Genomic DNA, 23,575 nt, shown 5'->3' with positions numbered 1-23,575 from the left:
TTTTCTGCAGCCAGCGAGCTCCTCGCACCCCCCACGTTTACCTAGAGCAGCTCAGGCCTCACACGCAGCGGGGGCAGGGCAGGCTCCCTGCCTGCCCTGAGCCCCATGCCACACCTTGCACTCTGACCCCCTGCCCTGAACCCCCTGCTCCACCCCGCACAGCTCCCCCCACTGCCCTGAGCCCCCTGCCGCATCCCTCCTGCATCCCAGACCCCAATTCCCTGCCCTGAGTCCCTGCCACACTCCTCTCATACCCCCTGGGGGCAGGGAGGGGGCGGAGTTGGGGTGAGGATTTTGGGGAAGGGGTTGAATGGGGGCAGGGAATGGGCAGGCCTCATGGAAGGGGTAGAGTGGGGGCGGAGCCGAGGGCAGCACAGGGGGAGGTGCCAGTAATGTGGCCCTCGGGCCAATGTACTAGTTCTCATGTGGCCCTCGTCGTCATTTGAGTTTGAGACCCCTGCTCTAGGCCAAGCCCGGCTTTACCCCACTGGCACAATAATAGTGTGACCAGCTACTACGAAAGGAATTTGATGAGGAAATTGGATGACTAAGCACACTCTCAGCATTCTCTTTGAATGGAGCTAGCTCTGATGCTTGAATAAGACCATGCACCGGGTGAAGAGAACTGATTCACACTGTGGAGGTTGGCTACCAACACTCAATACTGCTGCTTGACCTACATGTAGGGCTCAGGGAACTCATCAGCAGTCAACACTGTTTAACTGTTCACACTTTACCACAGAGAAAAGGTGGATGAAGTAAGAGCTTTTATTGGACCAATTTCGGTGGGTGAGTGAGACAAGCTTTTGAGCTTTTGCAGAGCTCTTCTTCAGATCTGGGAAACTTACTCAGAGTGTCACAGCTAAATACAAGGTGGAAGAAATTCCTCAGCAAGGGGTGGGGGCAGGGAAATAGTTCAGTGGCTTGAGCATTGGCCTGCTAAACTCAGGGTTGAGAATTCAATCCTTGAGGGGGCCACTTAGGGATCTGGGGCAAAATCAGTACTTGGTCCTGCTAGTGAAGGCAGGGGTCGGACTCGATGACCTTTCAGGGTCCCTTCCAGTTCTATGAGATAGGTATATCTCCATATATTAGTACTACTACTAAGTACTGCTTATGCTGAACAATCTGTTCCACCTTGTATTTAGCTGTTACACTCTGAGTAAGTTTCCCAGACCTGAAGAAGAGCTCTGTATAAGCTAGAAAACTTGTCTTTCTTACCCACTGAAATAGGTCCAATAAAAGATATTACTTCACTCACCAGCCCTGCTGACAGCAATTCCGGACCCCAGGACAGAACAGTCAATGGACCCCCTAGAAAGGGATGGCTGAGGTTTACAACGCTACCTTTTATGCTATTGATAACACATTAGAACCCACTATGCGTAAGTTGCGGCATTGCTTGATCTAGTTAACTTTTTTCCCCAGTTACAGCACCAGTATTAAACAAATTGTGAGCCTAAATATATGATGTCGAATTTGTTATTTTGAATTATATATTTAAATTAAATAAATACATTATGGAATAAAATTAATTAATATATCAAACATTTAAAGCAGCACAAAGTAAGAAAACACCTAAAGTATCAAGTAGGCTAATTAAACACCTAATCGTGATTCATGTGTAATATAAAGACAAGGAAAAACCTGATATACAAGATGTAACTGAATATGACCAACCAGGTTAAAATACACAATACAATATTTGTGCAGCTGGTGCTGTGGGACATCAACACCCAAAGCAACGAGCAGATGGTAGGCATGGTCAGCCACATCTACCGGGAGATCTCCAAAGAGGCGACCCGGGGATAAGGCAGAGGGAAAACCCACGCCTCGTTCTCTGGTTTAGCGGTGGAGGTGGCCCCTTATCCTGCACTCCGGATAGCGGCTCGTCAGCCAGTGCTAACGGCAGCGAGGGCGGGGCTGGCCCCACCTGCCTCTCGGCAAACCTAGGGTGGTTCAGTTGGGTGGCTGAATTTTCTGGCTTGTGTCTGGCGATGAGCTGCAGCCCCGGGGGAGGAAATCTGGTAGCGCAGAGGGAGCTTGTTCCTCTTTCAAGTCCCCCTGTCCTCAGCCGGAAAGCCAGCACGGCAGGCATAGCGGCTCCCGAGCCACCAGAGGAGACAGCAAGCTCCGCGATTCCAAGGCTGCTGTTGCAAACGCTCTGCCAGACCAGCAGGGTGCAGCAGCGCTCTGAAAAACTGTTACTGGCACAGTGGGGGAAGGCGCTCTGTACAGAGCAGCAGGAAACGGATTTCTCTCTTTTTTTAAATTGCAATTTTTATTAAAAAATATGTATCTATCCCATCCACCTTTTAAATTGCTGGGCCCCTGGGCAATTGACCCCTTCCCCGTGTCGGCAGGCCTGTCACTCACCATGTATGTCTAATATCCTGGGACCAACAGAGCTACTACGACACTGCATACTTCTACCACAGTAAGTCTCATTGTCTTGCTTGATGATGCTTGCAAAGTGCCTGAGATAATGGAGGGTTCTGAATACCTTGAAGGGAATTTCCTCATTGTTCTAGAGCTACTGAAGAAGCTCACTTTCTCCTACATAAGAAGTTACCATGGGTAAGGTGACATTTGTCGTCATATTTTTGACTACTGCTATATTAGACAAAAATGAATAATGAGGATTTCACAGTGAAGGTACTGGGAAAGAAGAACATTTCTTGCTTTTTACTCTACTGTCCACTGAAGACCTGCTTCGCAGATTAAAAATAAATTCATTTTCTTATCACAATATTATTCTGTGGCAAAACTTGCTCGTCTTTGGTATTTCTAACACAGGTGACGTTAGCCACCTGGTTCTGGTAATTTCTCTAGCATGGATCATGCCAGAACATCTTTGTATAGCAGAAGGATGGTCCTGTGTTTAGGGCACCAGGTTGGGGCTTGGGAGACCAAACTTCAATTCTCTGCTCTGCCACAAACTTCTTCTATGATCTTGAGAAAGTCAGTGTCTCTGGGCGTTAGTTCCACATCTGTACAATGGTGATAATAGCACTTCCCTATCTGACAGGGTGTGTGTGAGGATAAATCAATTAGAGCTTGTGAGATGCTCAAATATTATGGCAATGCAGGGCCACAAGTACCTAAAATAAGAATGTTGCAAATGCCAATACAGCTCTTGGGACAGTATTTGGCTGCTGATGCCTCATTAAAAGGAGTGCAAAATCTATGCGAGCCTACCATAACCAGTTTTTAAATTCAGAGACTACATGGTCTAGTGCAGTGGTTCTCAACCAGGGGTACATGTACCCCTGGGGGTACGCAGAGGTCTTCCGGGGGGGGTACATCAACTCATCTAAATATTGGCCTAGTTTTACAATAGGCTACATGAAAAGCACTAGTGAAGTCAATAAAAACTAAAATGTCATACAATGACTAGTTTGCACTGCTATATATACACACTATACATTGAAATGTAAGTACACTATTTATATTCCAGTTGATTTATTGTATAATTATATGGTAAAAATGAGAGTCAGCAATTTTTCAGTAATCGTGTGCTGGGACACATTTGTATTTTTATGTCTGATTTTGTAAGCAAGTCGTTTAAGTGAGGTGAAGCCTGGGGGTACGCAAGACAAATCAGACTCCTGAAAGGGGTAGTCATCTGGAAAGGTTGAGTCACTGGTGTAGTGCATCCAGTACCACTGCGTGCTCAGGTCAGTTGCAACTGCTGTGTCTCAGATCCCCCATATGTAAAATGCGAGTAATTATTTACTTCACATGAGTCTTGAGAGAATTAGTTAGCCATTCCTCAGCACTTTCCACCAGTGGTCTGAACACCGAGACGATTATTGATTAGTGTAATTTTTTTAAAAGCAAAAACAGGCCTTACATACTTTCATTATTTTAAGGGTTGTTCAAGTTTCAAACTTAATTATCCAGCGGATCCTTGAAACTAAAATAAAAAAAACTCCATTTTATTTACCTTTTATAAAATTCTCCTTGCTACTTTAACTCTTTACTCAACACTTGTTTAGCAAGGAGTTCATTGCTTACACAGAGCTTCTCACCTCCAGCCATTTTACCAGGGTTTGTGAACTTATCAGATCTCAAACTAATCAGGACTGGGCCTGGCCAGTACTTGGCTATGAGTGCCACAGGAAATAGGGCTAAGGATTCATGCTCCTCTGAGGCATGAACCAATGTCACAGCATAGTGTTAAGGGTTTTGTGCTGGTGGATGCGCCGCCTCTCAGATGAGACATAAAACAGAGGTCCACTTGTGGTCATTAAAAATCCTGGGGCAATTTTTACAATGGTAGATGTGTTAGGCCTCTGATTCTAACCAAATTCCATCTCATGTAATTACATTTTAAATGCATACAATTTTCCCTGTTCCAGATGACTTGGTATTTTTCTTCACTTTCTGGCCTATGCTATTGTTTGGTGTTCATTGTGTGCTATAACTTGATTCCATGCCCAGAGCTGGTTTCATTGGTAGGTGAAGTGAAACCAATGTCCCTTATCTACTTCAGAGATCTCGAAATTAATGTCTAAAGTATTTTTGAGGTCTCTGAATTAAAGGTACTACAGCACTGCAGAGTATTATTAAAGGTGCTATGTAATTATTTACTTCATACTTTGCACTTGACAAACTCTGTACAAATTATTATTAAAATAAATCACTCTTTTTCTCTGAGGCTCCAGCCAAATCCTAAGTGATGCATTTATGACCTCCCACAACAACATCCACAACACCACTTTGTTTGTAATGTCAGATGAAGACATTGCTGCAGGAACAAAGGGGAGAAAGCCAGTTTAGGAGAGAGAACTCGGAACAAACTGATTTTGTGTGTGCATTTTACTCATCTTGAATACAAGTTACACACGTGCACATTTCTTAAAATTTTAAGCTCTTTAGGGCACGAATTGTCTCTCTCGTGTGTCAAGTATCAGAGGGGTAGCTGTGTTAGTCTGGATCTGTAAAAAGCAACAGAGTCCTGGGGCACCTTTAAGACTAACAGATGTATTGGCGCATAAGCTTTCGTGGGTGAATGCATCCGAAGAAGTGGGCATTCACCCACGAAAGCTTATGCTCCAATACATCTGTTAGTCTTAAAGGTGCCACAGGACCCTCAGTTGCTCTCTCATGTAGATAATGCATAGTACGTTGTTGGTGCTACTAGAATATTCATTTACATTTTTGGTGTCAATAGGATCGTCTGTGACATGCCTTTTATGCCTAGCACTACTTTCATCCTTATCTTAGACGATTTCTAATGAGTATGTCACTGTTATATCTACATACCAGAGCAGTTAATGTAATAATAGGAATATTTCTATGTTTGAGCAATTAAAAAGTCTATGTATTTTCTATGAACTAGATCTGGGATTATATTTTGGGCCCTGAGCTTGTAAACATGTACACACATTTAGTTTTACTCACATGAGTAATTAAGGTTAATGGGACTACTTATGTGATTAAAGTTAAGCACATGCATAAGTGTTGGCAGGATTAGAGTTTTAGATTGCAATTGTGATTAGTGACCTAAGCGTTCTTGTCAAGTGCCTCTGGATGTGTTTAGTAATAATTATTTAAATGAAATGTTAACCAATTGTATAGCATTATGGATTGTGAAACCTTTCATAATCACCCACGTTTTAAATTGTACACTATTTACATTTAAATGTTTGTTCTTATTGCACTCATTACTTGTAATAAAATATGCATTTCATGACAATGATCCTATAATGCGTGTAACAACTTGCATATGAGTCAGTTTGTGGAGCTGCATTCTGGATCAGTGATGTTTTCTTTGTAATTTTCTCCTGTTATTATTTTAGTTTCAAATCAGACCAAGACCCTGCTGCTACCTACAGGGCTAACTGGAATAGCTAATGGGGAGCATCTCCAATCCATGCCCTTCCCAGACCGATTAAGGTTAATTAACAAGACTAGAAACTAATTTAATACTCTGTGGAAGTGGAATTTTCTGTCTGCATAATTCTGAAAGTCAGGTGAAAAGATACAGTGGCATTCCATACTGGGAAAGAAAACGGACCTATTGGAAAGTAACAGAGGCAGATTGTTATGGGGGATGCTTCCATAAAGTGCGAGGGCTATAAATGTAGGCCAATTCAGAGAGTATTCTTGAGCATCTGTACCCCTCTATTAAAAATGCCTCCAATAAAACATGTCCTCTTTCAGGTCCACAAATGCTAAGTCACATCAGTAAATGGTCACCTCCACATCATACAAAAGAGACTAGGTTAGCATAATCTGCTGGGACCCCGTTGTTTTGTATTTGATTTTTGTTTACACAGGGCTAGATTCTGCTAATGGATCTACACAAGTACCCAGTTGGAACCTCACTGAAGTCAACAATATTCTACAGCACAATGGTCCTTACCCTGAAACTGTCAGCGTCTCTGAACAGGGTCTTTCCACTGAGTGTCGTACGGACACAGTGTACTGTCAGTGCTTTGATGTCCCAATCAACATAATGCACTATTTTCAACATAGCATTAAAGAAAACCTTTTGATTCCAAAGACAGGAAAGACTAAACTGATGGTTAACAACGTGAAGTCTACACAAAATAATAGGAGGAGGCTTTTCTGCCACTGTGATTGAGTGCTGGCAGTTTCTTTTGTATTTCTATAACTCAACTGCACTTAAACATTAAAAAAAGTTAATCTCTGCTTAATCTCTGCCTTCAAAATCTCAACTCTAAATCAGTTTCATTTTTTTAAAGTTCAATACAAAACTTAATTTAAAGGGAGGCTGCATTACTAAGCTCAGCAGTCTAGGCGTTCAGAGAATAAGTGCTTGTCAACAGGAATAAAAATAAGTTCATATTCTTCAAAGAGGTTTAAACATTTCATTATTCATTTCTCCATTTAAAGCTGGGTGCAGCCATCTTGCTCAAAAGTGATCTCATTTGAGATGCAGTCAGTGAGTGTCTGAATGCACAGATTAACCTAGCTTCCAGCCTGCTTTAATGGTTTAGGGTCAGAAGTAAAACTAATAAATACTTCAACAAAATGTTTATTTTAAAATACTAAATATAAAGTTTATTATTTAAAGCTGGTTGGAAATTGATTTACAGCCTTTTCCACTGGACTTCCCAGTGTCACAAAATGACAATTTTTGGCAAGGTGTTTATCTCCAGCACTAGATTTAGAAACCCAATAGCCATTAAAAACCACATTTTGCAATTTTATTGATGGGGAGAAAACGCTTTTTGTCCTACTCGGCTGTGTGCACAAATTTCCTTTCAATTAGTTAAATCAATGTTTAAGAAATCCTAAAGAAAAACAACTCACTCTGCTTAAAGTGAAATCTTGCAGTACATTAGTGCAAAGAGTAACTACCGGATAACTAAGCAAGTGCTATTGCAGGTGCAAAAACACAGAGTGGGTTTCAGATAGTTTTAGTTATTTGGTTTGGTTTTAGGGTTAGCCTCTCTTTATAAGGGAAAATATAATCCTTATTTTTGTGTTTACACAGAATTTATAACAGTGCTTGAAACAGTCATTTCCAATATTTTTTGCTGAGTTTGACATACTGATTTATTGGCTTTGATACAATTTTTGAAGTATGAATCCCCCTATATAAAATGCTCCCATTTGAATTGTAAATGGGGAAAAAATTAATGTTTTGTTGAAAGTATTTTTGCTTTAATGAGAATAAGATTCAAGATAAAATATATCCAGAGTCCCACAACTAGTCGAAGTCTTAGGCCTAGTCTACACTAGGAAATTAGGTTGGTATCACTACATAGCCTAGGGGAGTGACAAATCCACATTCCAGAGTGATGCAATTAAACCAACCTAGTCCCCAGTGTAGACAGCTCAAGTTAGCACAGCCAAGTTTCTCCATTTGAGCTAGATGCTTGCGTGAGGCCAGATCTACACTACACGCTTCTATTGGTATAACTGTGTCACTCAGGGGTGTGAAAATCCACACCTCTGAGCAACGTAGTTATACCAACCTAACCCCTGATGTAGACAGTGCTATGTTGGCAGGAGTGCTCCTCCCGTCAACATAGCTAATCCGCCTCTGCGAGAGACAGTAGCTACGCCAACAGGAAAAGCTCTCCCGTCAGCGTAGCAGTGTCTTCACTTAAGCACTGCAGCTGCACCGGTACAGTGGCACCAATGCAGCAAGCACACTGTGAAACACCACGAGCTACACAGAGTGATCTGATCAGCAGTACACACGGGTTATATTGGCAGGGTGATTGGATTAGCTGCTGAGGAGGTCTAACTCCAGCTGCTGTATCCCAACTGCATGATTAGCTCCAGTGTTAACAGCACGCATTATTAGTCCTGATGGGTTAGCTAGCTTGAATTTAAGAGCACAACTTCACTTGATCTAGAGATTTGTGTGTGTGGATGGGAGTCACGCAGGGGCAAAACTCAAGTTATATCTCCAGCTAACAATGCAGTAAAGATGAGCCCTTTGAGTTCCTTACGTGTAGATTGGGGCTAATATTACTTGCCTTCCTTATACAGGTGGTTAGGATAAATTCAATGATGTTTTTGATGCTCACCTAGTACAATAAGAAGAGCCACAGAAAAGTCTAAATACTTTTTCATATGCTCTTATTCATGCATTGAGATCATGTATTTGTGGATCAAAAAACCTGTGCTGGGTTTATGATTGTGTTTATAGAAAATATACTCACAGGAAAAAAAAAAATCAGAGGGAACTTCCTGTGGTAAGAACATTATTAAAATGCTAGAGTCTGTCCTAGCCCAATTTTTGCACCATGGCGAGATATGTAATTTGAAGTTAACAAAAGATCGAGAAGATCATCATCTGAAATGGCTCCATCCCACCAACAACCTCAGCCTGGACCAATCCACACAAGAGATCCACTTCCTGAACACTACAGTGCTAATAAGCGATGGTCACATAAACACCACCCTATACCGGAAACCTACTGACCACTATACTTACCTACATGCCTCCAGCTTTCATCCAGACCACACCACACGATCCACTGTCTACAGCCAAGCTATAAGATACAACTGCATTTGCTCCAATCCCTCAGAGAGAGGCAAACAACTACAAGATCTTTATCAAGCGTTCTTAAAACTACAATACCCACCTGCTGAAGTAAAGAAACAGATTGACAGAGCCAGACGAGTACCCAGAAATCACCTACTCCAGGACAGGCCCAACAAAGAAAGTAACAGAACGCCACTAGCCATCACCTTCAGCCCCCAACTAAAACCTCTCCAGTGCATCATCAAGGATCTACAACCTATCCTGAAGGATGATCCCTCACTCTCACAGATCTTGGGAGACAGGCCAGTCCTCGTTTACAGACAGCCCCCCCAACCTGAAGCAAATACTCACCAGCAACCACACACCAACACAACAAAAACACTAACCCAGGAACCTGTTCTTGCAACAAAGCCCATTGCCAACTCTGTTCACATATCTATTCAAGGGACACCATCATAGAACCTAATCATATCAGCCACACGATATGCCACCATGTGCCAGCAATGCCCCTCTGCCACGTACATTGGCCAAACCGGACAGTCTCTACGCAAAAGAATAAATGGACACAAATCAGATGTCAAGAATTATAACATTCAAAAACCAGTCAGAGAACACTTCAACCTCCCTGGTCACTCAATTACAAACCTAAAAGTCGCAATTCTTCACCAAAAAAAACAGAGTCCAACAAGAAACTGCAGAACTGGAATTAATTTGCAAACTGGACACCATTAAATTAGGCTTGAATAAAGACTGGGAGTGGATGGGTCATTACACAAAGTAAAAACTATTTCCCCATGCTAATTTTTCCCCTACTGTTACTCACACCTTCTTGTCAACTGTTTGAAATGGGCCATCCTGATTATCACTACAAAAGGTTTTTTTTTTCCTCCTCCTAATAGCCCACCTTAATTAATTAGTCTCATTAGAGTTGGTACGGCAACACCCATTTTTTCATGTTCTCTGTGTATATATATATCTTCCTACTGTATTTTCCACTGCATGCATCCGATGAAGTGGGTTTTAGCCCATGAAAGCTTATGCCCAAATAAATGTTTTAGTCTCTAAGGTGCCACAAGTCCTCCTCGTTCTTCACACGACACAAATAAATTCTTTAAGCGTAACAGAAGCAGGAAGCTTGTGAGAGAATATGCAAGTCTGGTGGCCACCAGAGTAGAAAGGGAGCAGCTTTGAACGATAAAGACACCGCAGAGAGGCTAGATGATGCCCGTGCCCTCTATCTCCATTACCAAGGACACTGGGGAGATGCAATGCCAGGCTTTTTCTTCTAAGTCTCTTCATACTGGAGGGAGTGGTAGGCTTAAGGACACTATTTATGTGGATCCAGTGCCAGCAACTCGAGTAGCAGCAGCTGTGTGCACTGCCTACAATTTCAGCACCCCCCGTCACCACCACCATCCTGTTGCCCAGAAGAAGCCCATTTACTTGGGCCATGTATGGGGAAGAGTTAGTCTATACTGCGTGTTACCCTACATCCTATCAATTTCCAAGGGAACTTGCATAATAAGATTTGTAATACAATGGTCCCGTTGACACTTAATACATGCAGCTCTCAGGAAACACAAAAAATTGGGTAGGATAACCATAAAAAACTCCAGTACTCAAAATGAGCCATTTAGTGTGGCTAAAATAGAAACAGCCTGAAAGTAAGAGGGAAGAGGTAGGTTAGACTCTAGGAACTGGATTCCCCAAGTCCCACAAACCATTAGGCCAATTTAATAATGGACTTTGCCAAGGCAGGTTACTGATAGAGCCCTGCAAATCTGGGATATACACTTTATAGCTGTGTGTATCTGCATCTGTGGTTGTATTGTTTACTATCTTTGCAGATCTGATGTGGATCCAAATTTTTGTATCTGTGCAGGGATCTAGTTACAGAAAAATAGTTCCTAGGGGTCTTCTAGAGCTACAAAGACTATGACAAGAACAAGGGCTCACCTAATAAAAACAGCACCAATAAATTTACAACAAATTAAGGGAATGTGGCTTCACGCAGTATATTGTCAGTTTATGCAATTTACCGCTGCAGGTCATCATGTATCCAAGTTCTATGGCTGTACTTTAAAACAGATGGCTATTTTATGACTATTAAAAATATTTTCAGCTTTGCAGATCAAAATAAAGGTAATCTAGCCTCATGGTTCAGGGCCTGAAGGAGGTCATGCTGCAGGGGTCAGGGAAGGTGCTTGCCCTCTCCGTACACAGCATAGCACAATTAGCTTGGTGGTATATCTTCCTCTGAAGTAAAAGATATTGGCCCGTTATAGGTGCGATTGCAGACCTGATGGATCAATGATCTAATCTGATATGGCAAATCTTACATCCCTATTTAACAACTTTAAAGTTTAAGGTAGAAGACAATCCTGAATCAACACATGGCAATGAACAAAATGCTCCAGGGGCTTCTTCCCAGGCCTACATGTCAGGGTCATTCAGATTTTGAAGGATCCACCGGTCGAGTGGTCTGGCAAGCAGACGCATGTTATATCAAGTGATGGATCAAAATTATTCTATGAAAACCACGTGGTGATCCAATGAGATGCAAACCAGATAGAACGCCAGTGAAAGGCTGATTTCATTTTTTTGACACTTAAGTGTCTTGCATATACGTAACGACTGACTCAATGCAAGCACCGTAACAATGTCCAAACACTTTTCTACCCTCTTTCAGAAACAATTTTTGTTTAACAGGATACGCAGAAAATTAAATACAAAAAAAAAAAATTAACCTTAAAGGTCTAATTTAAACTAAAGGAAAAGTGAAAGTTACACTGCCAGTCTGCCCCAAATCACCCTATTGGGTCTAGGTAAGGTAGCAGATTTGAGATCATTCTGCAGCTCTAAGGAAGGAGTATCAAGTTTAATGGAATTTCCTTTTAATGTCTCGCTAACAGAGAGTTTAATTTTGTTTTATTTAGCAGGATGGAATGTAGATGGACAATTAAGACAATGAAGATGAATGTAGGAAAGTGACAGTACAACAGGGAAAGAGTACAGCTCCACAAATTGAGGGAGAAAGCTGGTCTAGCGTAATGACTCTGGATGAACAAATGTTACTGTGTGGGGAGAATGGTAACGAGGTAATCGTGTATCCACACAGGTGTCTCAGCACGCTAGAAAACTGCAGCAGAGTAACTGCTCATTTGACTATTTTGAACTTTTTCCATCTTTCGATTATGAAAAATCTGTGTGTTTGAAACTCATCAACAAAACTGGGTACAGTCACTTTCATGCCAACAAATCCATTGCACCGCAGTTTGTGCCGCTACAGAATCACACCAACACTTCTCTGGAACTTGTGTCACTTGGCAAAGTTTGCAAATTAAGGGTGGAAATTATCAGTTGCTTGGACTTTTTAAAGATCTGTCTATGCCTAACTACAAGCTCAAGAATAAGAAGAAACTTAAGTTTCAACAACAATATTTGGTCACTGCTTTCTGCTCTTCAGTGCCAAAACAGAGCTAGCAGATGCTCTCCAGAGAAACACAATAAAATACAGGAAATAATATGTGCACATATAATTCCACTAACCTGCATGCAACGCATGGCATCGCATTTATCATTTCTATTTCTGCACCTCTCTCCTCTGCCTATTGTTTCTCCTAGTCCTCTCTACCTCGTTTTGCTTATTCTCTAAGAGTACGACTATACTGCCCGCCGGATAAGCAGGTAGTGTTCGATGTATCGGGGATCAATTTATCGCGTCTCATGTAGATGCGATAAATCGATCCCCGAATCGACGCCTGTACTCCACCTCAGCAGGAGGAGTAAGCGGAGTCGATGGGGGAGCCGCAGCGGTCGACTCGCCGCCGTGAGGACGGCCAGTTAATTTGAACTAAGATACTTTGGCTTCAGCTATGCGAATAGCACAGCTGACGTTGCGTATCTTCGTTCGAACCCTCCCGCTAGCGTAGCCCAAGCCTTAGCCTCTTTCACTGAAAACATTGGCTTCTTTTACAGCCACTGAATCAAATCAAATTGCTATTGTGTTCTCTTCCCTCCCATCTTCCCTTATTAATTGTGAATCCTTTCTCCATCCCAGTCATAACTCCCCTCCCATCTCCCCACATTCTACTTTCCTTTTCCCTGCTTGTCTGTATCACGTGCTGCTGCTCCTTTTCCTTGAACAGCTCTCCCCTTTCTCCGCTAGTCATTCTGTGGACACCGTGAGCTACAAAGTAACACTTGTATTGCAAGAGCTACCGAGGGGGGGAAAAAAAACTATGCAAGGAGGTGTGGGCAGTGAAGGCTAAATAAATGCAAAGACGGTTGAGTTAGATTACCCACTAAGCAGCAACTATATTTTTATATATATTATATGTAATTCATATTTTTCTGAATTTGAGGTTGGTATTTGTATAAGGTGCAAGACGGCCATCCTGGGAGATGAAGTCTGTTGTCTATAGAATAGGTATGGCCTGAGGAATTGTACTTGTAAAGTTTCTCAACACTGCTCTACCCATGTGCCTCAGTTATGACTTGGAAAGACCACTTCTAAGGGCGAGAGGATAGATTCGGAGTGCACGGGCCATTCGATCCTTCCCGTCTCTGCTCAGGCTGCTAACAATCATGCTATTTGTGATTTTGTTCTAAATGGACAGGGGCTCTTTTATGCTGATATTGGGAAGCAGACTGCAACAGAGACCAAATCCATCTCACCTAGGCCAAACTAGGACAATTACTTAACCACTGCTGACCTCAGAAATATTTGCAACTGTGACCCAGAGTTCAAAGCTAACTTAACCTTTACTAATCCCATGAGATACCCAGTTCAGAAATGTACTCAGAAAAGTACTATTAAAAAATGAGTATGCTGTAATTTAAGTGAATGCTCTAGGAAGCCTAACTAATAGCTATAACCTAATGCTTCTGACCTCTCACCAAGAAGGTTGTGAGATTGTCTGCACACCCAAAAGTATTGTGAAGAAAGATTGCAGAAGCTTAGCACCACCAGCCCTAGAGAAGTGTGTATATGATGCTAACTTTATTGCAACACCACAAATTGAGTTGCTATTGCCATTTCTGTTAAAGTAACTAAATTCTCTATGTAAAGCCTTTGTATGAAAGAAACAACATAAAACTAAATTGAAAACTAGTATTTCTAATACTTTAAGGCTGCTGGGGCAGTCTCAGCTACGAATCCCCAACAGCTAGACTGTCTTCAAAATATGAGCACTGTTAAAATGATGCAACTAAACTTAAAGTTATAATTATAAAGTCTTTCATAAAATAAAGATTAAGGAAGAAGACCAAGATCAAAAGAACCTGTTGAGGAAAACTCAGCCCTTTCCTATATATTATTGTGATCCTCCTAACACCATGAGCTTTTAATGAGTGTTAATGAGTGTGAAAACACCCCACAAATTAGGGTTAATGGTTAAGACCATCAGCCCCCTCAGATACCACTAGGTGAAAAGCACTGGAATCATTAGCCATCACACACCATGCAGTATTCATAATAAATGTCACTAGGTTCTCATCAGTCCCACGGGGGCCTTACCTGTTTCCTTTGAATCCTGTTGTACAATAGCACAGCCCAGGTTCTTGCACAGGCTAAAGAGCATGTAAGTATTGAATTTAACCACCACCTGTTACCTACTGTGTGTTCACCGACTCTTACGGTACATTTTCAGCATCAGGAGATATATGCACCATTTCCTCTTCCAACAGGAACTGTGTGCAAAAGCCTATGCTGAAAATTTACCCCACTGGATATTGTGAATGTTTGTGTTGCAATGAGGTATGTATTGTCAGCCAATATTCCTCATGGGTTCAGGCGTCAAAACGTACAAGGCCTTGCAACCCAAGGCAACTGTCCTGTGTATAGAGGTATATAAAAAGATAGCTCACTTAATCCTTTCATGCCAGGAGTAGGGATTTTCCCGGAGCGACATCCATTGCCGGCAATGGACGCACCAAAATAACGTCGGCATCAATGAGTTAACCACCTCTGTCCTCTTTTCACCTATTATATTTCTCATGCATCATCCAGCTTCCCAACCATCTTCCTGTTTCTTCACAGTATGCACGCTATGTTCTCTCCCTTCTTCAGCACGGAGTTGAAAATGGAGTTGAGAAAAGGAGACACATGGTCAGCTGGTGATGTTAACAAGCTCCTTGCTGCCCTGAGAAGCTGGATGGAAATGGTTGAAATTACAAGGGGGTCATCATCAAGATCGGGGAGGACATAGCTTAAGTTACGAGATTTCACAACCTCCCACCCACCCCTCCTATGACACTATTATTGCAGATGACAAGTTCCACAACTCAATGAAAAACCAGCTTTAAAGAGCTTGGAAGCACCTGAAAATTCACCTTGCTGTCTTCCTGCTTTGGTGATGGGACAAAGTTGATGGGAAGACAGACCCAGCTCCCACAGAAAGTCTAAAGGATCAGGAGACAGGGTAACTATGCATTCCCTTTAATCTAGAATATGGGACTTTACTAGGTGCCCCAATGGCCTTCCTGTAGCCTAAAAGTCTTAGACTTATCAGCCATTTCAGAGCTGTAGTATCTTGGCCTGACAGTTAGCCCAAAAGACAATACGCAATACTCTAACAGGTGAAAGTTGGACAGAAGCAGTTAACTCTTTTAGTGCCATGATAAAACACAGGACGGAATACATCCAGAGGGTCATCACAGTTCCCCAAGAACACTTGGCAAGATAAAAAGGTTTTCACAGACTTAAGGCTTGATTCTGATTTCAGATACATGGTACATTATAATTCAAGTACCACAAAACCAGCTCTTGGGCAAATATACCCATGTACCCAAGATCAGAACTTTAAACCGTGTTACATAAGGTTATTAGTGTCCTCAGAATTATATCAGGTAAGTTGCAACAGGGCAGACCCCATAGGGAGGAAGTGAATCCACATCTCAAATGGCAAATTTGATGGGTAATGATTCCATAGCTGACCACGGGCTTGAGCCAGTGGATTTAGGTAGCTGAAGTCAGGGCTACTCCAAATTCAACAGAAACGGCAAGTGTGCTGGGAGTCAGCACTTGATGTTAAAATGACACTGTCAGGCCAAATCTGGCCCCAAAATAAGGTTTTATAAAACTTAACATCATTAGAATCCAAGATTTTCCTTATAAACTTCAATAAAATTGTTTTTTTTTTTAAACAATTATTCCCCTACAGTATATGCAACTCAAACAATACAGCATGAGATCCTGAAAATGAAAGTAGCTGGAAAGAGTATAACCAAAAGGGTAGCTGAATAGTCCATGACTGTCCGAGATGAGAAAAATTCAAGAACAAAACAGCATGAAGTGAAGAATTTTTTTTTAACTTTTCAGTTTTAATAATACATGGTATTAATTACATAAGGAAAATGTGTTTTGGTTTATATATATTTAACCTGACAGTGTCCTTTTAAGTGAAGAAATCTTCAACCCCTGATTAATTAAACAAACTGCAGACTAAAGCTGTTAACCAATATACTGTACATCCACGGGGTTAAAAAAGGGGGACAATACATACAACCTTATTTGCATATATAAACATATTTTAGTGCATAATTTGTAACTTACAAAGGTCACATCTTTTCTCCTATTAGGTTTACAACATAATTATAGTCAAAACTCTGTAAATGCACACAAATTAGAGATTATTTTGAATAGTAACCAGGTAAGAGAAGAATTTCTCTTTCCTACCAAAAATGGATAATTTTATGGCCATTAACGTTGGTGGCTATGGAAGTTAACAGAGTCATAGGAAATAGAGTCTCATGAATTCACCCCTAAACTGATCTCCAGCAAAGGCCAGGAAGGAATATCCCCATTCATGTACAGCACTGCCCAATGAGGTGCATTATCAATTCTCTTTACTAGACTCTCCTGAAACATCAAGAATTGGACATTTTAAGGGGCAAAATACTACCATCGAAGGCCTTAGGGTGTGTTGTCTGATAGGAATGTACGCTACAAGAGAACTTATTATTAAGGGAGGGCAAACTCTTTTCTTAAAATGAAGGCTACCTGTACCTTAACTAACCTAACCAAGAATAAGCCCTTTTGGAAGTACAAGAAAATGTCAGGACTGCATTTTCCATCTCTCCCACAAGGAGGCCACTGGGAGAGGTCAAACTAGAGTCCCTCCCCACTACTTCCTTTTGTTATCCTGGCTGGGGAGTATGACGGACAAGTGTATACTCAAACCTTGCAATCCTCTGTTCAGCACCTCCCCTCTTCAGGAGCAGCTCTTTCACTCCAGTGCAGTGGCCTGTAACATCTCCGCAGGGTCCCAATGAAATGCCACTTTCAGATTTAAAACTAACCTCCCAACCTTCCATTCCTGCAAGGAACGCTCACTTTACGGGGATGGGGTGAGGGGTTTTAACTGTACCACCGAGAACTCTAGGACAGATGATTGAGTGTTTTAAATTTTCAAGTGGCAGACTGTTAGGATTCACTGGGTCCCACTGGGCCAGAGTAGGCTGCTCCCGGAAAAGATTCATTACCAGAGAAGGCCACTCAGCTGCTCAGAGGAGAGGTCAGCCTGACGCTGGAAGAAGGAAGCAGCCTGCCAGCCACCACCTCCCTCACCTGCCAAGACAACACCGCAGGTAAGGTACAGGGACTGGAAAGAGTGTATGGAGGATCACAGCCCCCACTGCCCAGTGGCAGGCTTCAAAGTTTCAGATTAGCATCCAGATGTTTCGATGTTTAGCTGATCTGAACATAAATCTTCAAATCTTTGGAACTTAACTCAACCCTAGCAATAATGTCAACAGAACAGAAAGTTGCCAGAAGACAACAGTCTCCTAATGCTACAAAAAATTGCAGATGAAAAGCAAACATTTATCGGACCGGCCACACTGACCGTCTTGAGATCACAATTTACATCTAGATCAGACATTTGGTAGAACATTCAGACGTATGCTGAAGCTATTGAGACAGAATTGCTCACTGCACTATTATTGCCCTGCTATTTTCTGGCTGGTTTAGAAAACAGGCCTGCAAGATAGCACCAGCCAAGCAAAGACCAAATCATCAATAAACCGCTTTTAAAAAAATGAACTAAACTGAACTGGATGAATATGCCGTCATCTCAGTGGTCAAGCTGGACTGATTCATCTTTGATCAATGAATAACACATTAGCATAAATCCCATAGGGTATAATTTGCAACAAAGGGAATTCACAGAAAGTACCTGGAGGTGTGTTTTTTGGCTGAAATCCCTCACTTAGGGAAGGCGTTCCTATTTGTTTGGCAAAAAAACATTTGCCAACAAGGCAACAACTTCGTCTTATTTATGTTCAACTGCAAACAATGACGTTTTTCCTTTATAAATACAACTGCCATAGCTTCAGCGAGCTACTGTTCCTCTTACCTTTAGGTCTTTCCAGCAGTCCAGAAGCTTGGTAGCCAAGTCACTCATATCCAGTATTTTGTCAGTCTGTTCTTGGCTCCTCTCGCTCTCTACGTCAGACACCCCCTCCTCTTCATCTTGAGATGGTGTTTCCATCGCAATGGGCTCTTCTAGCTTCGTGCCATTGCTCTCTTTGGCCTCTGCTTCAGGCTCAGCCTCCAGCTCAACAGACCGAGGTTTGCTGCTGTCCACTGCAGCATCAATGGCAGCTTTGATTTCCTGTTGCGGCGGCTCCTCTGCCGGCGCACTGTCCAGCTGGTCTAGGTCTTCTTTGCCCTCCTTTCCCTCCAGCTCGCTGGTGGTATCAGAGATTGCACTGTCCATGCTGTTTTCACTTATAATTTTGAGCCTTCGAAAGACAAGCTTCTTCGGGGTGTCTGTGTCGCCTTCTGTGCTCTGCTTGATGGAAGGATCTGGCGTGTTGAGTGGCGTATGAGCCCGTGATGTGTTCTCGCTGGAATAACCATCCCCCTCGCTGAGCTGTGGGACTGCAGTCTTGGTCTGAGCCCAGCGCTGGATAATTGGAAGCACTTTGCTCTCCTCCAACATGTTTTTATTGGGTATAGGCAAGAGCTCCAGAGTCTTCATAATCTGGTTACAAACACAAAACCACAGCAGTTACATTTAAAACCGTCACTTTGCACTAGGTTTTTTATACCTCTGACTTGGCAATAGCAATTTCTTCCAAGAGGAACTGAGTTCTTTACTATTTGCCAGAGCCATATTCATACTGACACAAGTTAGTAGAGATGCATTTGCTGTAGGGGCGGTAGTGAACTTTTGTTGACTACTACTGACACCAAATAAAATATACGGATGGGAAAAAAGACAAAGTATTCAGGTCACAACTGCAATGAATTCAGAGGGCTCAGACACTTACAGCTGACGGTGCATATCTTGAATTTCCATGTAAACAAACCCAAAGTAGAATAGCTCAAATAAAAATGTGTTGATTATTTAAATGGTTAACTTTTTAACTTAGGCTTTGGTATAGAAATCACACTTTTATATGGTTAAGTTGATCTCTCTCTAAATTGGCTTTGATTGCATACTAAACGTTGTGGATCAGATTTTCCTCTTTGTAAATGTTGCAGTGATTATTTAATTCGTAACTATATTAAATGGAAGAGGTTAATAGAAACTGATTGATAGATAAACCGAAATAGTAAGTTCAAATCTTCCTATGGTTGATCTAACAGCAATATTTGAAAAGTTCTTTTTTCACTAGACAGCAGTATTTAAAACATTCACTGGATGTCACAGAATTACATACTTTAGCTGAAGGAAGACCCTGGGTGAAATGTCACCACGTGTGTAATCATTGTTTGCAACTTAAAACTAGACTGGACAAGACACTAGAGAAATGTACTGTGGACAACAATCCTGCACTGGCAGAGAGAGAGACTGGATAGCTTTACATTTCTATCTATAACGTCCATGATTCTATGATCATGTAGATTTCTGAAGCCTACAGAAAATAAAGACAAATACTACTACAAAAATGTGCATTTTTTTTCAGGTTGCTGCTAGTTTGAAAATCTAAGTTTTAAAGAAAGCTAAAAAATTCAAGAAGTGTTCCTAGCTAGATTGTACCATGATGCATATACATGCAAAAAAATCTTACAAAAATTAGACTTTATTTACTCTCTGATTTGCATCTTGAGTAATTAAAAAAAATAAAAATCACTCCACATACCTTCTGTATAAGAAAAATTAAATTCCCACTCCTGGTTTTAGATTCTCAGCACCTAACTTGCAGGAACTCCTATTGTTTTAGTCTGGGGTCACTAAACCAACTCATGAGAAGACAGCAATTCCCAATCTAAGGCCCCTTGTGACTAACTACCAGCTCATTTTACAAGCAAATGACAGAAAACAAAAGAATAAAAAAAACAGTTGCCAAAAACTATGCACACTGGATCCATTGTAACTGATATGCCTTCTAAGAAGAGGAAGTACATTTAAGTATATGAAGACGCTAGCGGTTGTGCAGAAAGACAGGCATGAATCATTCTCTGAAGAAATCTCTTCACAGGTGGACAGATGAAAACTGAGAATTCCTTGGACAGGCAAATCAAAGGCCAGAAGGATGGTGAGATAAAGTCTGGGTTAAGTACTTGCACTTCAAGGTGCATTGTAGATGGTCTGTGAAATTTTAAGACATTTTACCTCATATGACCACTGTTGTTCAATGTCTGAATGGTCCCAACATCCAGGCAGCTACATGGAGCAAGTCTGAATGTCTGAGAATCTGATCCCACTCCAAATTGAACAAGGGAGAACAGGTCATGGAACAGGGCTGGACTGAGGTCTACTCTGAACTCTCACAACTAAATGTAACGCAACTCAGCTTCGCTGTCCAGAATTCAAGACCACCACAAATGTGAGAATCCCCCCAGTGACAACGAGGAGGGTAATGCCACGTCAGTCATATCTCAGGAGCAAAGAACAGAAATGGCTATACGGCTTCCCCACTCCTTCAATTTGAAGACTCCCTCAGCAGCGCGGGCACCTGAGGACACATGGTACATGTACTTGTGCTCCACTACTTAAGAGACTGGCAAGATAGTAATGTGGGTGTTACCATCCACTCTGTTCCATCCACCCAAAAGAAGATGGTGCCATGGCAGAAGGGAATTCTTAAGCTACCTCATAGTCTCTGCTTTGGAGTCCATGAAAGTTTATAAAGAGTAGCTCAGATACTCCAAAGAGGATGGTTGTCACAGCAGGAATTGTGGTCTTTCTCCCCAGGTCCAGTGGATTCAGCCTTAGAGAGAAGTCTTTCAGGTAACCCACATAACCTGATAAGTCTCTCCTCAGATAGCAAGCTCAGGCTGATGCATTAAGTCAGGTGGGGAAGGGATGTTGACTCAGCAGATGTGAATTACAGTTGCACCAAGGCCATTGGAACTGAAAAGAACAACAGCGTCAGAATAAGCACTGATGCCGACTGCCCTGAATCTTGTGGGATGTGTACAGGATCCTGACGGGACCATAAGCTCAGAGTGTGCACTCTAATAGCACAAAGCTTTAACGGCCCAGGAGATTAGTACATCTCACCCATAGCTGAGGCAGTGTGACAATCTGGCCCAGGAGAACAGATGTTTTATAAGGCTAATGAAGCAAGATCCTTATCAAGATAAGGACAGATGAGGCATGGACGATGGAGTCAACTGGTCTCCCCACCCCATAAAGTATTACCATATTTATAGCAGAAAGAAGCCTTTTTGCCCCCCCCATTAACTCCAACTGGAGGGAGTCCCTAGCCACTTGGAAAATGTCAAGATCTCTGCATAGGGACTTATTAGGCCTACACCAATAGACTCTTGATGACCAGCTGAGTTAGCATATTCTGGAAACGTTCATCCCAACTCACAAAGACATACTAAGATACTAGAGAGCCAAGTCATAGCCTATTGCAAGACATCAGGCACTGCTCACATCTACCGAAACAGGCATTTTACAAACAATCTAGGCTCCTTCTCAGCTATTTCTGTAAAAAAAAATATTGTGACCCGGTACAAGAGAAAAAGAAAAGTAACCCACGGCTGCAAGAGCCTTTGGATTTCATTTCTATGTAGCATTTTTTTTTTTTTAAATAGATAGATTGTAAGGAAAGGATACCACTCAAGAAGAAAATCTGAGAAAAATCATCCAACGATTCTACACAGCTGAGAGAAACTGTACTAAACTAACAGCAGTGATATAAGAGAGCTCCTCTATCAGCAGCTATGAAAAATTAACTGAAGTTTAGAAGTAGTAATGACCATTTATTATGGATGTCTTCAGATCTTGAACATTTTTGGAATTTCTGCTGTCACATGCTGTCCCCAGGAATGGAAAGTAGTTCTTTTGGAGAAAGAAGAATTTTATGTTTTGACTACAAGCGTCTCCATTAAAATAAGCACCAAAATGATTTTTGAATGTGATGCTAAGGTGATTAAGTATATACAGAAAACAGCAGAAGACAATTTCAATGCTAGATATTGTCGGAGCAAACTCTGGATCCTCCAGCCAGTCCCCCACTCCTGAATAGTCAGTAATGGCAGTGCCCTTTTTTAAAGCTTAGCATATGCTACTTAAGTTTAAGGAAAATCACAAAGGCAAATTCCTTCCAGGTATTTCAAACTTTCTGTATATGAACTAATGTACTTAAAGAAAAAAGTTATGGGTTTATCCGTACTTTATGTCAAGGTCCAGTACCACATATGACTTTCATTAACACTTTATGTATTGTACCTCACTGTCTATGGATTTCAAAATGAAACCTTATTTTAAACACTAACTCAAGAAGGAGGTCGACAAATTGGAGGGGGTTCAGAGAAGAGCAACAAGAATGATTAAAGGTTTAGAAAACCTGCCTTATAGTGACAGACCCAAGGAGCTCGATCTATTTAGCTTCACAAAGAGAAGGTTAAGGGGTGACTTTATTACCATCTATAAGTATTTTCAAGGGGAACAAATATTTAATAAAGGGCTCTTCAATCTAGCAGAGAAAGATATTACAAATTCAGACTAGAAATTTAAGCCACACACATTTTTACCAGTGAGAATAATTAACCATTGGAACAACTTACCAAGGGTCGTGGTGGATTCTCTTTCACTGACAATTTTTAAATCAAGATTTGAAGTTTTTCTAAAAGATCTGCTCTAGGAATTTTTGGGGGCAGTTCTCTGGCCTGTGTTATGCACGAGGTCAGATTAGATGGCCACAATGGTACCTTCTGGCCTTGGAATCAATGCATCATAATTTATTCATACATGTTCACTCTTCTCAGCAATTAATACAGCTGCTTTGAAAGCTTCATGTACAAACAGAGTGACCTGGAAATCCTGAGACAATTACTGACCTCTAGCTGGAGCTTCAGGTTGTTCACAGTGTTTCCCCGTCCATCACCCAGCTCAGCCATCCAGATCCAGAGGAGAGACAAGCCATGACATTCCAGGAAGGACTTCAGGCAGGCTTGCGAGTGCGTGTTCTAGATGAGACAGTTACGGAGAATCCATGGAAACAGTCAGCAACTTCCTCAGAGACTAAAACCTAATTTCCACATCCTGACATTGTTAAGTACTGAACTATGTACATGTTACTGACAAAACGCAACGCTACTAAAAATGCACACAATGTAGAGAGCCTAGCCTAGGCATGTGCCAATATCGAACAGCATCACCAAAAGTCTACAGTAACTTTAAAGTGAAAGGAACA

At 41.6% G+C, this 23,575-nt stretch overlaps 1 protein-coding gene across 4 annotated transcripts in view; it reads right to left on the bottom strand.

Moving 5' to 3' along the window:
- The window catches only part of SETD2 (SET domain containing 2, histone lysine methyltransferase), a 153,693-nt gene that overhangs the window by 73,856 nt on the left and 56,262 nt on the right, over positions 1-23,575 (bottom strand). For 3 of the 4 annotated variants that reach the window (XM_034759748.1, XM_034759750.1, XM_034759749.1), the window contains exons 11-12: positions 23,220-23,348; positions 18,331-18,960 (exon numbers count right to left, since the gene is read on the bottom strand). In XM_034759748.1, the coding sequence (XP_034615639.1) occupies positions 18,331-18,960; positions 23,220-23,348 (759 nt within the window). Of the gene's footprint in view, positions 1-14,957; positions 15,126-18,330; positions 18,961-23,219; positions 23,349-23,575 lie in introns of all 4 variants that reach the window. The other variant, XR_004644356.1, reaches the window with a different exon arrangement.

This window comes from Trachemys scripta, chromosome 2, assembly GCF_013100865.1.
Source record: "Trachemys scripta elegans isolate TJP31775 chromosome 2, CAS_Tse_1.0, whole genome shotgun sequence".
Classification (NCBI taxonomy): Eukaryota; Metazoa; Chordata; order Testudines; family Emydidae; genus Trachemys; species Trachemys scripta.
Note: the sequence above shows the minus strand (reverse complement) of the source record. Positions and strands in the feature narration are given on the sequence as shown.